This window comes from Alnus glutinosa, chromosome 8, assembly GCF_958979055.1.
Source record: "Alnus glutinosa chromosome 8, dhAlnGlut1.1, whole genome shotgun sequence".
In the NCBI taxonomy this organism is placed as follows: domain Eukaryota; kingdom Viridiplantae; phylum Streptophyta; class Magnoliopsida; order Fagales; family Betulaceae; genus Alnus; species Alnus glutinosa.
The window spans coordinates 24,678,869-24,694,756 of record NC_084893.1 but is presented as its reverse complement, the minus strand read 5'-3'; the positions used below and the strand labels follow the sequence as shown (position 1 = coordinate 24,694,756).

Here is a 15,888-nt window from a genome sequence, read left to right as displayed (position 1 = left end):
CTCTTGTTTCATAGAAACAGTTCTTGTAAGGGTTTGAAATCTCACTAATTGCAATAAAACTAATAAATAGTCTCACTCTGAACACATGTTTATGATCTTCATATACTCAAGTGATAAAAAAAAAATTTGCTCAATGATAATGGATTCTGGTTCTACTGCCATGGTCTCGTTCTGATTGTTTTGTTTTCTGTACTCCTTAAATTAGAAGTTATACAAATAACATTCTAAAAATTTGTAATAGATAGAAAATTTCTATAAAAGAAAAATACTAGAACATGGGGGGCCAACATTAATATTTTATTTCAAACGATTTTGCATTTAGGTGAATTTTTATAAGTACAAAGCTAAAAAAATAAGGGAATAATTTCAATCCGGTCCTGGTAGAAACTAGGCATTTTTTGCCTTTCAATGAAAGGTTGACACGTAAGCATGGAAAAAAAAAATAAAATAGAACAAAACAGACAACCACTTCTTCAACGCGTGCTAAAAAACAAAATACCCTCTGTTCTTCAACACCGGTGAATTGCCACCCAGGCCCAAGCCGAATGCCACCGAAGCTGTCCAAGCCCGAGCCGAACGCCGTCGAAGTTGTCCAGGCCCGAGCCGAACACCGCCGACGCTGCCCAGGCTCGAGCTGAACGCCGCTGACGCTGTGGCCGACCCGAGTTTGACCCCGACAGCATCGCCGTTCACCATCTCAGGTTGAACCAGAATGCCGAGGGCACCAAACCACCGGACCAGATGTGATCACCGCTCCACAGGAATTGCCGGACCTTCACAGCCTCACCGGAAGTCAGTTCTGGCCACCGAAAATCGCACATCCGGCCACCGGTCGACGACCCAGAACTGGACGTCGCCTTCGGCACTGGCCCACCGTTGATCAGATCCTCTCTCTGTTCGTCTCTCTCTCTCTCTCTCTCTCTCTCTCTCCAACAGCATCTCTCCCCCGATCTCACTCTCCCGATCTCCCCCTCTTGAACCTACTCTCTCCCTCTGCCTCACCATGTCCATGTGAAAGGAAAGAAAGAGAATAGAAGAAGAAAGAACGAAGAGAAGGGAAAAATGGGAAGACGATTCAGTACATCAGCAGCATTTCAATTTTTTGGTTTTTATTGTTTTTAGCTGACGTGTTGACTAATTATTGGTGGGTAAAAAACCCGTGTTCTCTGCCAAGACCGGACAGAAGGGGCTCTCAAAAAATCATGCTCACATCCTACTAGGTTAATGTGGCGGTATCTAATAACCTTTGAATCTGTTATTGTTAGAAAAAGAAAAAGAAAATCTAAAGATTGATGGCAGTGCCACGTTAAATCCAATAAGATTAGAATGTGGTTTTCAACATTTCTCTTTTTATAAAAATTTAGATTAATCAATTCTACTTACCTACGTCTTAACCCGTTTCACTCTAATCGTAGAAAACGGTGGGTTATATGCTTTATAACAAACGTTGCGTATAATATGCATTATTGGGCAGCCTATGGACTACTTGAATTTAGATTAATCAATTCTAATTACTCACTTCTTAACCCGTTTGACTCAATCGTAGATAACGGTGGGTTATATGCTATGTAACAAACATTGCGCATAATATGTTAGGAAATATTTTCAATAGTTAGCAAAATGGGCTTATTGCATTTATGTAAGCCCATTAATATATAAAGCCTGAAAAACTAATTAAGATTAAGGCCCGTCAAGAGACAACTTTCAATAGAAACCCAAAAATACCTTGGAAGTATCAAATTCCAAGATATTAGGATTGTACGGAAAATCAGTTTCCAACCCGATCTGGAACAATGGTTAAAATTCCATCTATAAATAAGTGTAAACCACCAGGCATGAGAAAGATAAATTTTTGTTGATAAAGACTTTATTTGAATTCTTTCCAAGAACTGATTTAGGCATCGGAGTGGGTCCAGCTGGCACCTCCGGCGAGCTCCTTTGTTGATATTTGTTATTTTACAGGGAAGAAGAAAAGACTTTACCAAAGCCTGTGTCACCGTATCAAAAACTGTTTCAACAATATGTATTATCGGGTAGCCAATGGACTATTGAAATTTTGATTTTATTGATTATTCATTCTGTAAAAACAAAAATTTCAAATTTGTTGTCAATCATAGCCATATCAACTCTTTGCAGATGACAACAATCAGAATTTATATATATATCATTTTCTGCTAATTTTTTACACAACTATTTTATGTGGCAGGAAATCATAGGCTCTTTGGGGAAAAGAAGAAGAAGAAGAAGAAGAAATCGCAACTATTTTATGATTTCCTGCCACATAGGATAGTTGTGTTTTTAATTGTGTGAAAAGTTGTCAGAGAATCATGATGACCTCCATTGCATTGCGGAGGGTTCCCACCTAAGGCCCACAACCTAGTTTGCTATATCCTAGATCGCTATATCCTAGATCAAATAGGAGCATATGTGAGGTTTGAAGATGCCTGGAGAAATTCAAAATGCGTCAGCCATTGTGAATGTCAGGGAAAATGGCAAGGAAAATATTAAAAAAACTACAGCTGCACAAACACTGAGCCCCACCTTCATGTGAGGGGGGTGAGTGCACATGTTGTGCACCTCTAATGCAACAATCACCCTCGTATAGAGGCTAAGCTGAGTAATGCTAAATGTAATTAAGACCCATGTTTCCCTCGTGACCTTCCAAATTTGATGTGATTTTTAAAATGATCATTAAATTTGTAATACATCATTATATGGTAAAGTACAAGGACAAAAAAAAAAAAAAGAAAAAAAGGTATGAACCAAATACATGAACTCGAAACAAAAGTAAACTATAACTGAGATCTTCAAAACACTAGCTAAGGGGAATTTTTTATTTTTTGATGAATACTAAGGGGAATCTTTGCCATTATCCAAAGGGAGATTCAGGAGAGGGAACATCCTGAAGGGAATGCTGCTAGAAAATTGGCAGTAGCAGCCTAATATGCAAAGTTCTGAGTATGAAAGTTGGGTTCCTATCTTCTTCTCTTTTTAGAGCAAAGTAGCATGTGCTACCAAATATATTGCTGAAAAGGCTCACAAAAACACAAATATTACATAAATTACATTTGAGCCTCTTTACATTAACGTACTCTCAAAATAAAAGAGGGTCGATCTAGCAATTAGCCAACAAAAATTTCAATAAAATTTAAGCAATACAAAGACAGACTGTATTAGAGAAACAAGGGGAATACACAAACACAAAGGTTAGGGGAAGATCAACCACCACCGGTTTTACCGAGGGAACAAAAACTCTATAACCTTAATGGCTGAGAGAGAGATAAAAAACACAGCCAAGGGGAGGGAGGGTCCCTGGCAAAACAAGGCTCTCTCTCTCTTTTTCACTGGACTCTCTCTCTCTCCTCGTCTGAGAATCAAGAAAGATAGATTGAGTTTATCTGTTGGGTTCCTATCAATTTTGGAGATTGTCCAATTGTGAAAAGAGCTGAGCTGACCAAAGCATATCAATAAGGGTGGAGCCAATTCTCCAGTGCGCAGTAAGGTACCTATATTAAAAGGGCTAATAATTACTGTGAGAGAGTTCTTTTCTAAAATAATATTGGAACAATTATGGAAAAGGGCAGTTTGAACAACTATTGGGTTTAAGATTGCTTTTGGGATTTCGATTTTGTAGGTAATAAGCACGATTTTAAATTAAATTGCAAAAAATAAATTGTTTGAGAACTGCATTTTTAAAAATTGTGATTTAAAAACACAGAAAATCTGTTTTTTCAAATCGCAGGTAAGATGATGTTTTTTTAAAAATGAAAAATTTTAAAGGCTAAACTCTAATTTTGTCAGACGCTTAACTGTGTTTTTATAAATTACTTTTTGAAATCTTGCATTTTAAAATCGCTATTTAAAATTGTATTTTTTGAAATTGTAAACTCAAATAGACCCTAAGGGTCCATTTGGGTTTGCGATTTCAAAAAGTACGATTTAAAAAAGTGATTTTAAAAAACGCAATTAAACGTTTGGTAAAATTGTAGTTTGACCTTTAAAATCGCAGGTTAACCTTTTAAAATACTGCGTTTTCAAAAAAACACCCAATTGCCTGCGATTTGAATAAGCACTTTTATGCGTTTTCAAGTCGCAGTTTTCAAAAAGTTTAAAATTTTGTGATTTGGTTTAAAATGACATGTTTATCTACAAAATTGCAATCCCAAACGCACCCGAAAAAGAAGTACGCCTCCGTAAGGGTAAGAGGTTAGAGAAGAAAACAAAAGAGTTTCATAAATGGGGAAAACCTTAATTTGAATATGTTTACAAATTATAATAATTAGATGCTTTTAGAGGGGGAAGCGAAGTTTTCTCAAATAAATATCTGGTCTTCGACAAAAACACAAGAAGAAAAATCTTTTGCGAGGGGCCGTTAGACACTGTCCCAACCGTATCCATGCTCATTTTCGCTGCTTAAACGAAACAATCCAAAGTAGAGCTCTCTCTCTCTCTCTCAAACTTATCAGATTCTTTTGCCCTTTGTTTGGCTGCTTTGAAAACCGTGTAAAATGAAAAGAAAATTTTCGATTTTGTTGGGTTTTTTTTTTTTTTTTTTTTTTTTTTTTTTTTTTTTTTTTGTAAAAAAAAATTCTTGTCATTTGAAACTAGCTCGCCTCTGCTAATCATTAGTTACTTTTTTTTTTTTTGTTAATGACTTCCTTTGAAACTTTTGCAGATGAGCTTAGTTATAAACCACTGCCGTAGTTATGCTATTAGTTCTTGCACAATCTCCAGCGGCAAGCATGCCCGTAAAAGCGGTATTCATGGTGAGCCAGTTGGGTGTGTGTGTCTGTGTGTGTGTATTGGAGGCCTTCAAAGAACCTTTTACATGCCAAAATTTAGGGATTTTTAGGGGATCCCACATGGGTAAAATCTCCTTTTTCTTCTTTACATCATCCTTAACATTTTGTGGCATTGATTTTAGTTGACCTTTCTAATGTCATAATTCACCAAACTTGATATCTCAAGTGGGTACATGGATCCTCAATCTCTCTCTCTCTCTCTCTCTCTCTCTCTCTCTCTCTCTCTCTCTCTCTCTCTCTCTGTGTTTTTTTTTTTTTTCCAAGTTGTTTGATGTATAAATATATTTTGTATGATTTTTTTGAGTCATGATAGATTGTCACTGTGTTTATGTATGTTAAATTTAGGACTTACGTGTTTGAATACAGTGAATTACATGAAAGAGACACATTCAATTTTCGTTTATGGCAGGATGTAGATACTAACAATATTATTTGTATTTGCGAATAAATTTTTTTTTTTCCTTTGTTTAATACAAATATACAATCTAACACAAATGAACCTCTTACTCATGTATTTCAAGGTAAAGGTGGATATATAGTGCCAATCAAGATGCTTAAGGGACCTCCCAAGGCTGAGGATGGTCACGAAGATAGTGTATTGTTGTCGAAACATGTTGGAAGCAGTAGTTTTCAAGTTAAGACATTTGTAAATGCCATTGCAGGTAAGGGCCTGTACCGCTGTACGCTTGGCTTGATGTTGTTAATTTACTATTTACTAGTTTTTAATAAGTTATTACTCGTTTTCTTTTAGCTCTCTTTTCCCTTTATTTATTTATTTTTTGTAAAGAGGTATTTCTCATTTCTATTCTTATTGCATGTCACTTGAAAGATTCATATATTATGTGGAGATTTTTTCAAAAATTTTTGTTGTTTTTTTTTTTTTTAATCTCAGTTTTTATGTGATTCAATTGTCTAAAGCCATTTAAAATCTCCAATGTGATTTAGATCAAATGGGCATCAGAATCTACCTCAACTTCAACAATAGAAACAGTGAGGAGTGAGTTATTGTATTAGCATAGTGCTTGTCTGATGAGGTTAAGCAGAGCAGAGTGCCAAATTTCCAGTCCCTATTAAAGTCTATTATATTGGATAAAAACTCAATTATGTTGGTTGCATATATTGAATTTGCAAATTCTAGTTGCCTTTCCCCTTTTTCCTTTCAAACTTCTGGTTAAATTATATAGCCTGCACAAATAGATGTTTGGTCTACTGTTTGCATTGGTGAACATCTCTTTCGATTTCTGCTGTTTCCAGCGGTGAATTTGGTGGGAACTAGCACAGCAAGGGCTGCGAGTACAAATGATATATTGGTGAGAATATGCTATTTATTTGTTTGTAACAGTGTCCTCTAATCTCATGAGTGCCCTCCTCCCCTACGCTTTATGAACAAGTTTTTTTTTTTTTTTTGGCAATTATATTTCTGGGATGTTCAGTATGATTACGCCAATGAAATTTCTTAATTTGGACCTTGAATATTCTATGCTCTATAACAGATAAGAGACACAGGATAAGTGCAAGCATGACTCTTTAGTTCTCTGCTGCTGTAACTTAGGGAGGATTTTAGCCTCAAGTTGCTATGAGCCAAAATTGTCCTCAAATGCTTGTTTTCGGACCTCCTAACAGTAGTTGGTGGGCTTGCCCTTGCACTGCATTCGTGCGTTTCACACTGGGTATCATGTGTGACTTGCCATTATTTTTTGTCAGTAGGTCTAGTATGTAAAATATTTTTATTGATCTTTTCAATTCTATTTCTAATTTCTCATTATTGCTTGATTGTCAAATTTGCATTTTATATCAACCTAACCCATTCCAAGAATGTTTAAGATTAATGTCTCATAAGGTTAAACATTGGTCTGCATATTACAGATCATGCCATCCTCCAAAGTCAGCGTCAAAGTTATGCTTTTTATGAATAATCTCAAGAACTAGAATTATTTTTCTTCATGTCAGGAAGGAGCGACCGCTGTTTATAATTTGGCTGATGGAGGTCTTGGAGATTTGTTTGGAGGCTTCCTATATTCAGCTGGACAACAGGCTAATGACGCTGTCCAGGACCAATTATCAGCTCTCAGTTTCACAAGGTTCAGTCCTTCACTCTGACCTCCATGTTTGCATTGCTGTTTTTGAAGATTTTACTTAGCATTCTGTATTTACTCTGACTTTCGCTACTTATTCCTTGTTACAGTTTGGCAGTTATCTTTGGGGCAGGGCTTGTAACCAGCCTTTCTCCTTGTACGCTAAGTGTATTACCGCTGACCCTTGGTTACATTGGTGAGCATTCTATATAGCAGATCTAGTGGCGAATTTTTTTTCTTTGAATAATGCAGCATCATAAATTTGGTCTCATCATATGCTGTTTTCTGGATTGATTGGAATTATGCAGGAGCATTTGGTTCTGGGAAAAGTAGAGCAGAGGTAATGACTTCCTGAATGAGTTACCTTATTCATATGTTTGCTCTTATAACTTTTTCTGCACCAGTTGTGTGTTGTAGCATCTTTTGATCTTTGTTGAAACATTGAACTTTGCTACGAAATATGTTGACAATTTATGCCTGATAAGTTAATTCTAGGTGTTGGTCTTTATTCTCGCACTAGATGAAAAGATATGGTCCAGAAATAAGAAGAATTTATATGCCTCAGCACTTTGCTACAAAATATCCATCAGGGACCTCAATTGAATTTTCAATAGCAAATTTATTTGTCTTCAATATATTTTGAAAACACTGATTAATCTAGTTGATTAAGCTTTTAAGCAAGATACAAATATCCTTTGATACTTATGTTTCTCTGTACTACATGTTTCCTTGTATTTTTTACTTATATATATTAGTTTAGATCTTCGTCGCCATACTATGTGATGGCATATCTCTCTCTCTCTCTCTCTCTCTCTCTCTCTCTCTCTCTCTCTCTCTCTCTCTCTCATCTTATCATTACTAGAGCTTTTTTTACCTTGTCAGATCATTGGGGATTCCATTGCATTCTCATTGGGATTGGCAACCACACTAGCAGTCCTAGGCATAGCAGCCTCATTTGCTGGAAAGGCATATGGACAGATCGGGCAAGGATTACCTGTGGCTGCATCTGGTTTAGCTGTTCTTATGGGTCTCAATCTCCTTGAGGTATTGATACATGTTGCTGTAGTATTTTGCCTTCTTCTTTATAGGATCTGCTGGCTTAAGTGTGTCGATTACTGAACTGCTGTAATCTTTGAAAAGACATAATAATAGTCATTTTAGAGTATTGATGCAGTTTCAAGTGTGCTTATAGTTGTTTAGTTAAGTGACCAGGCTTAGGAAACAATATTCTCAAAAGGTGCCCACAGAATTTTAGAGTTTAAGTGCTTAGAAGACTTTGTTTGACTTATCTCTTTCCTAATACTACCCCTTCTAGTTATGTACTAATCCAATGGCTAATTTTGCAGGTAATTGACTTACAGCTCCCCTCGTTTTTTAACAATTTTGATCCCCGTGCTGCAGCTGCTAACTTCCCATCAAGTAATTGGCTTTTTTATTTTACCCTGGTTTCTCGAGTACTCATTGTTTGCATGAATCTGGTTGTCTAAACGTGCTTACAGGTTCCAAATTTAAATTAAATTTCACGTGTTAGGTGTGCAAGCATATCTTGCTGGGCTTACGTTTGCTTTAGCTGCCTCACCTTGTAGTACACCAGTGTTGGCCACTCTGCTTGGATATGTAGCTACGTCCAAGGTACTTTGAACTGTTTATTTTGCTGTATGTCTTTAAAGCTTTGAGTATCTTTGAGACTGCAGATATAATCTGATGTGCCTTCACATGTTTGCTATTTGCTCTCTCTCTCTCTCTCTCTCTCTCTCTCATAGATGAAGCTAGTGTTTAGTTCCTAAGCCTTTCTTTTGTATATATGCTATATTGCTATGTTCTTATTGTAACTAGCTTAGGACTCACTAGCCCATAGATAAGTATAAATTAGCACTTATGGGTAAGTGCTTCAGTATTGCTAAGGGACACCAAACTTTTGCTAATGAATGGGTTACTAGAGTTCTTTTTATTCTTGATTCTCTGGAGAAACTGTTTATATCACTACAGGTCATAGAAGATAAATCTGACTATTTGAGACAACCAACCTTAACAATTTGTTAATCAGTTCAAAGAGTTAAATAAAAAGGGGGGGCTTTTGTAACACATCTCTAAATATTTTTTTCATTTGAACAAGCAAATATGTCAGAGAAGGGGGAAAAAAAAAAAGACTACTTAAAACGGACTATATGTACATTGATGTTTTGGATTTTGTTAGCCACATTTATCCTTAGTTTCACTCAAAACAGAGAACATATATTTTTACACTTGTCATGATTAATAAATAAATAACAGGACACGTTCAATATATAACAGGATCCAATTATAGGGGGCAGCCTCCTTTTGACATACACAACTGGCTATGTTGCTCCTCTGCTTCTTGCTGCTTCTTTCGCTGGAGCATTGCAGGTATATATGATTCTTCTATTGTATAAGTTGTATTAAAGTCAAACTAATACATTGCATTATGTTCTAAATTTTTCTTAGCAAAAATTAATGCTTAAATGTTTTCAGAGCCTGCTTTCTTTTCGCAAGTTCTCGGCATGGATCAACCCAATCAGGTAGTTACTTGAAAACATGTAATATATCTGAAGAGTAATGCTAGAAACTACATTTTTATCCAATAATACCGTTGTAGCTATCCCAACCAACCCTTGGATCAATTCTTACTAAAAAAAAATCTAGAGGTTGATTGGGATTGACACGTCAGCATTGTAAGATAATTGTGAAATAAAAATATAGCTTCTAGCATTACTCATATCTGAATTCACCTCGGTCATCATTCACATGTTCACTGGAGTGGTGGTAGTTGATCACTCCCACTCCTGCAAGCATGTTGAAAAGATTAGATTTCTTGCTGTTTCCTTGCTTCTGATACAGCTTTGAATTGGTTGCTTTTGCAGTGGTGCACTCCTGTTAGGAGGGGGTGTTTATACTTTCTTGGATAGGCTTTTCCCAGTTACTATGGCAATGTAGAGATTGACTTGTTGATGTATAGGAAAAAAAGAAATCAAGTAGAGGAAGCCTCTGAGCATAGACAATATATTCTCTTCTGTTCCTGCTACCCCTCTATTTCTTTTTTCTTTATAGCTACATTTTAATCAGTAATTTGATATTAGCATAAAGTTGTATAGATTTACTCAAGATCATAGCAGTGATGTTTTTAACTTAATTAGCACGTGAAACACGGCCCCTCGGCAATGTTTCTACGTTCACAAAAGTGCAGCTATATTTCAGTAAATAATTTAGGATTACATCATATCATATTTATAAGAAAATTCTAATCGAACGATCATATTTTGAAAAACTCCAAAATACTATGTACTGTATCGCGAGGGCATTTCTATGCATTGAAACGCTTGAAAAATGTCACTAATTAAAAAAGGTGGCACGATACAGGTGAGAATTAAGTATATTTTCATCATATTCTTGCTTTCTATCTTGTAAAAAAAATTATGAGCAAAACCTGTCTTTTTGTTTCTACAAAAGTGAAGAAAAAGCCTTTTGAGAGGAGAATTTTTTTCTAATTTCTTTGATAACATGCCATATTTTTAATATGTAACATTTTCTAAGCGTTTTGATGCTTAAAAACGGCCGAAACTTCATAATTTAAGAACCAAGAAATCCTTTGGCATTACCATCATAAATGGCAATGGAAGTATGGAACAGATAAGAAGATGAGTAGGGTTTACTCTCAATCTCAATATGGTTGGCTGTGACAAGATTGCAGAGAAGCAAAGAGTGCCCAATATAGTAGGCATTTACGTGGAGCGGTGGAGGAGAAATCCAATACTATAACGTGGCCGCCATCTACGGGGACAGGATTCTACATCTTTGATGAGCTTTATTCAAAAATCGCACGTTTTTTCAAGCTTTTCTTGGCCACAAAATACAGTGCCAGCCGCCAAACATTAGGGTTCCGCCTCTATTCCTACCCCATTTGATTTGCCACTGACCCACTTCCAATTACGTACAATTTTGTTTCAAAGAAAATACAAGGAGATAATTAACCACAAATTATATATAGAATTATGTAATACAATTCTATATAATTCAATAGTAAAAATTGTATCACATACACCTCTTTACGCTTCCGCTTCTCTTTCTTTATTTTATATTTTATTTGCAATATATTTAACGAATATGGTTGGAGTTGCATAAACTTATGATTCCATGTTGTTTTCTTGCATGTAAACATCATATAAACACTTGCGTGTTACTGGTTGGTTCATGTTTTGAATCATCCAAATTAACATGTTTTAAATCACACTACACTATGAACATGTATAAACTAGGCATAGTTACTTTATGCTTTAAAACAAAAAAACTAAGCATGAGAGTGCATTAGATTGTTGATTTGGGTTGAATGAACATGACACCAAAATCCCATATAGGGATCGGCCATGGTAGGACTGAATCCTAAAGATTTCGCAACTTTATGGTTTAATTAAACTCATCAGTATTACTGATTAAATTTACATGGTGACAGACTAATGGGGAAAAAAAGTGCCAACAAACTTTGTTTTAACGAAATAAAATTCAAAATTTCTTAAACATTTGTTTTAATAATGCTAAATCCATATTTTTATCGTACAGTTTGTCACAGTTTGTCTAACAATATTGACGTGATGCTCAATTTCAACCATTAATTTTATTATTATTAAAAACAATAATTAATGCAAGAGTTAATTAAAAATGTCATAGCTCATACCAAAACATTCACAAAATCGTGAAATTCAATCTTACTTATTTAGGAAAACAGTCTAATGATTAAGACAATGACACTCCAAATCTCCATCTCTAAAAAGCAAAATATGTTCGTCAGGTAAACATTTTGTCTGTCTTGATGACGAAATTTATCAGCAATATCCCACTAATCACATCCTAAATCATTTCTAAATCCCAACTACTTTCAACAAATGCAACTAACTTCAAACTTCAAGCTCACCTGCCTCTTACCATTCATTCCAAAAAGCCCTTCTTTTTCCACCCAAAGAAAATTTGGGAAATTATAAAATTTCTAAAACTTCCGTTCCACCTTTTTTACATACCTTACCTTCATCAAATCACCAAAATCCCACATCCGTGGGGGGGTTTTCTTCACCTTTTCTCTTTCCCCAAAGAGAAAATCAGAAAATGCAGACCAACCAATTATCGGTAATTTTTTTTTATCTATTGGGGCCCGCGGTGGATCATCTCGCGGTACTGATTCAAGGACTCCTGCCTCTGCAACCTCATTTCATCATTGAACTTCTTGATGAACGCCTCGACTCGCCGGTTCAGATCGTCCTGACTCAGCGACGGTTCCCTCCTGAGTCGCCCCGATCCCGGCGACGAGTTGGCGTTTCGGTCGGTGAACGTCTCGAACTTCTTCATTTTCGGAGGAGGGGTATTCTCGTCCGTCGGCTGGTTGTTGTTGCGCCGCACGTGCGATTCCCACGTGTCGGACTTCTTCAGGTGCCTAGTTAACGGCATCGAACGGCCCTCCGTTATTGTCTTCCACGTGGTCTCTAGCGTCTCCTGCCGCTTCGGCTTCGACACTCCCAAGGCCTTAGCGCCTGCAAAAGTACCCAAAAATGTCAGCCTAATTTACTCTTTCTGCCACTATCTATTCAGAACCGTGTCCACTGAGGTGTCTCTTCAAAGAAAAAGAGTGGGGGCAATTTCGACTTTGAGAGGCAAAGAGAGAAATGTTCAGGTGGTCCTGACAGCAACAGAAGGTGTGTGGTCTCAGCGGATCTGTGTGACTGTGTCCCATCTCTTCACTTTACCATCCAATTCAAAATTTCTCAAAAAAAAAATACTATCGAATTCAATCAATGCAACCGCCAACCACCACCACAAACCTATGCGAAAAGGTTAGGGTAATTTCGGCATTTGACGTTGAGTTTTGAATTACAATGATTATTTTGCCTTAAAAAAACTCAGCGGCACGCACATCGAGATCGGAAAAGTTCAGCGGTGAAGAGATTATTTCCAGAAAGTTACCGTTGTAAGTGCCGGAGTTACGGACTTAAACACAACGGTCAGATTTTCATTCGCCGAGAAATTTCAAAACCAAGAAAACTCTTTGAAAAATCTGAGAGGGAGGGAGAGATTACCTTCAGGACTGGCTTTCACAGGCTTCCGATGAGCGAATCTGGCAGAAACCGGCGGTTTCTCATTCTCTTTCTCATTGTTCGAATACGGAAGCTCCAAGGAGTCTTGCTTGTGAAGGACGCCGTTCAACGCCGACCTCGACAGCACAGCAGCATCACTATCGTTAATCAAGATCTCATTGCTCGACGTCTTCTCCACTCCCTCCGAATCCACCAGCCGCACCACAGAAGCCGAAGCCTTCGCCGCGTCGTAACCGTACCTGTTCAAAATGTCGTAGTTTCCGTAAACCACATAGTCCTCACGTACTTCCTTGACCGGCGTCGGTGTCGGAGGAACCGCCAGCATCTCCGGCGCCGGATCGTCGGGTCTCGGCTGGAGCTTGGATGAGGCGAAGATGCTGATGATGATGCAGTTGATGAGGATGTAGAGGTACGGAGGCCTGAGCCAGGAGAGCATGAAGCTCCAAATCGAAGGGATCTCGGATACCACGAAATCCGATACCACCGGAGCCGAGACCTTCAGCGCCAGAGCCATGGTCACCACACCGGTGGAGATCAGGACAAGCTTTAGAGAGAGGTTCCAGTTATAGCTGGAACTCGCTGGGTACGCCATTTTCCCCCGTTGTGAGAGCTTGAGATTCTTCTTGTTTTCCGGAAACCAAAGAGTACGAGGGTCGAGGAGTTTGAGAGTGTGGTGGAGAAGAGAGACAGGGCCGGACATTTATAAGGAAACGGTTCTGTGGTGAAACGTGGGCCGTTGGATTACGGAGAAAAAGTCTCTTTTAGTGGAAGGCGTGGATGGGTTCGATTGATTGCTTGCGATTATGGGGAACTCCTGATGGTGCGAATGTGTTGGGTGGGGCCCGGAGGTGTTCCATGTGGATGAACACGTGATCTGGAGATGAGGAGTTGGCTGTTTGTCACGTCAGCGTTTGCTATGTGGCAGCCTTGACAATTGAGATTACAATACATGTCCACGTATAATCACTGAGAAACAATTTAATATTTTGTTCTCAATAATTTTTGGTTAAACATGAAAAATGCTATTAATATTATTTGATGAGTAATATTATTTAGTAAATTTTTATTTTATTATATTCAGAATATACCGGTAAAATCAATATTTGAATTAGTAAAAATTTATAAAAGAAAAAATCTAAATTGATTTTTACTGTCACATTTATTTTAATTGTATGACAGTCGTATAGAGATGTATTATTCCTACATCACATTACCTTACATTAACTTTACAATAAGATACATTAGGTGTGAGACTCATATATATATAGAGCCTATATATATAAGACCCATATACATGAATCTTACACTTTATATGTTTTGATGTAAAAATTGATATATGACTTGTATAATGTAGAAAAATCATTTCCTTTCTTATTATGCTTACTTCATCTAACTAATTTGCATCTATGGGCTTGTTTGTCAAGCAACAATACAGAACAACAACTATTCATGTACCTTTTTTTTTCTTCATTTTTTTTATATTTTTCACTACTAATCAACATCAAAACATTCTCACTTTTTATATCACATCAATAATTTTTTATTACTATTCAAATAAAAAAATTCACTACAATACAAAATCTTTTCACTTTTTTATACAAATTCTTTTTATTTTATATCACATCATTACTTTTTACTAATTTCAAAACTAACAACCCACTACTCTGTTCTGTTCTATGCATGTCCTTGCCAAACAAGCCTCAAGATTCTGCGTGGGTATGAACTAAGGAGCTCTCATCATAGGAAGGCTACTACGTCGTCCCGAAACAGCCTTGCTGCGTGGTTTGTAACAACGGACGAGCCATGGTCCTTATCTGTGTGGATGTGTTTCGAGAGGCGGTTAACTATGTCATGTTGTCAATTTTTTATTTTTATTTTTTAATGTTGTCAACCTTGGGGTTACGATTAATAATCTTCCTAAGAGAATATAAATATTAAATACAGCTTGTGTGTTATTTTAATGTTTTCATTTAAGTTTTTAACAAAGAGTGCAGCGGGATGTTGTCAGAATCTTTTGAATATTAAAAGGATAATATATACACCGCCTCACAACGGCTATATATTATTTGACCGTTAACTTCGGAGCTGTGTTCGGGGTCCAGAATTCCCGGCCCATGGGCTCCCCACGTGCGGGTCAGCTCAGAGAGCGCGCACTTAGCCGACCACTGCCACGCCAACCAAATAAAAACCGACCACAACGTGAAGTAATTACAAAGTAATCTCGCATCTTATGTCGACCAATTAACATAGCAGCCAAACAAACAGGAGTTAACAAACCTTGTATGAGATTAATTAATTATAATTATAATTATCTCTACAAAGCCTAAGAGTGCATATTAACAAATATCTTGCATGTGCGACTATAACAAATTATAAGATAATCTCATACTCTCTCAAGAGACGAACGCAATATTTATCAAAATATCTCTTAACGATTTAGTTCTATGTACTATGAGGATCTCCTGTTATTAGGCAAATAAGGGGAGACATCGATCCGTTATTAGAGTTTACAATTTTTTACACGACCTGTAAATACGACATGAACTTAACACGAAATTAGAGAGTTAGGGTTGAGAGTGTCTGACCTGTTTAATTAAATATGTCGGGTTATGATTGACCTATATAGTCAGTCTTATATTCATACCTTGACACGTGACATTGAGGGTTGAGAATTTTCGACAGGACACGATCCATGAACTCAATACGAAATTAGTAGGTTATAATAGTTGATGTTGGTTTAAGGTTGATTTATATAGTCTTTATATCAATGTTTCGACACGATATGAACCTGACACACAAACATACATTGCCACCCTTATCTATATAAGTACTTTTGATTATGAATTATGCTAATTAACTTGGTTAGTATGAAGCATATCTTTAATCACGATAAGATTAGTGAGAGAATGGATC

The 15,888-nt window shown here is 36.9% G+C and overlaps 2 protein-coding genes across 2 annotated transcripts; one reads left to right on the top strand and one right to left on the bottom strand.

The window, feature by feature from the left end:
* The first annotated feature begins 4,276 nt into the window (after nt 1–4,276).
* LOC133875242 (cytochrome c-type biogenesis ccda-like chloroplastic protein) lies at nt 4,277–10,000 on the top strand. Its single transcript, XM_062313292.1, has 13 exons — nt 4,277–4,432; nt 4,676–4,766; nt 5,324–5,464; nt 6,057–6,112; nt 6,753–6,883; nt 6,988–7,073; nt 7,186–7,217; nt 7,760–7,921; nt 8,224–8,296; nt 8,409–8,509; nt 9,173–9,265; nt 9,371–9,417; nt 9,760–10,000. The coding sequence occupies exons 2-13, from the start codon at nt 4,676–4,678 to the stop codon at nt 9,830–9,832; spliced, it is 1,086 nt and encodes a 361-aa protein (XP_062169276.1). The 5' UTR covers nt 4,277–4,432; the 3' UTR covers nt 9,833–10,000.
* A 1,580-nt stretch (nt 10,001–11,580) lies between these two features.
* Nucleotides 11,581–13,657, bottom strand: LOC133875916 (uncharacterized). Its single transcript, XM_062314188.1, has 2 exons — nt 12,958–13,657; nt 11,581–12,414 (listed from the first exon to the last, which is right to left on the bottom strand). The coding sequence occupies exons 1-2, from the start codon at nt 13,565–13,567 to the stop codon at nt 12,029–12,031; spliced, it is 996 nt and encodes a 331-aa protein (XP_062170172.1). The 5' UTR covers nt 13,568–13,657; the 3' UTR covers nt 11,581–12,028.
* Nucleotides 13,658–15,888: the final 2,231 nt, after the last annotated feature.

Excerpts from the sequence above, each read along its gene's own strand:
- LOC133875242 (XM_062313292.1), top strand. The coding sequence starts at position 4,676 with ATGAGCTTAGTTATAAACCACTGCCGTAGTTATGCTATTAGTTCTTGC. Across the intron at positions 5,465-6,056 it reads ATTTGTAAATGCCATTGCAG|CGGTGAATTTGGTGGGAACT; the intron begins GTAAGGGCCTGT and ends TGCTGTTTCCAG. Across the intron at positions 9,266-9,370 it reads CTTTCGCTGGAGCATTGCAG|AGCCTGCTTTCTTTTCGCAA; the intron begins GTATATATGATT and ends AAATGTTTTCAG.
- LOC133875916 (XM_062314188.1), bottom strand. The coding sequence starts at position 13,567 with ATGGCGTACCCAGCGAGTTCCAGCTATAACTGGAACCTCTCTCTAAAG. Across the intron at positions 12,415-12,957 it reads TGTGAAAGCCAGTCCTGAAG|GCGCTAAGGCCTTGGGAGTG; the intron begins GTAATCTCTCCC and ends GTACTTTTGCAG.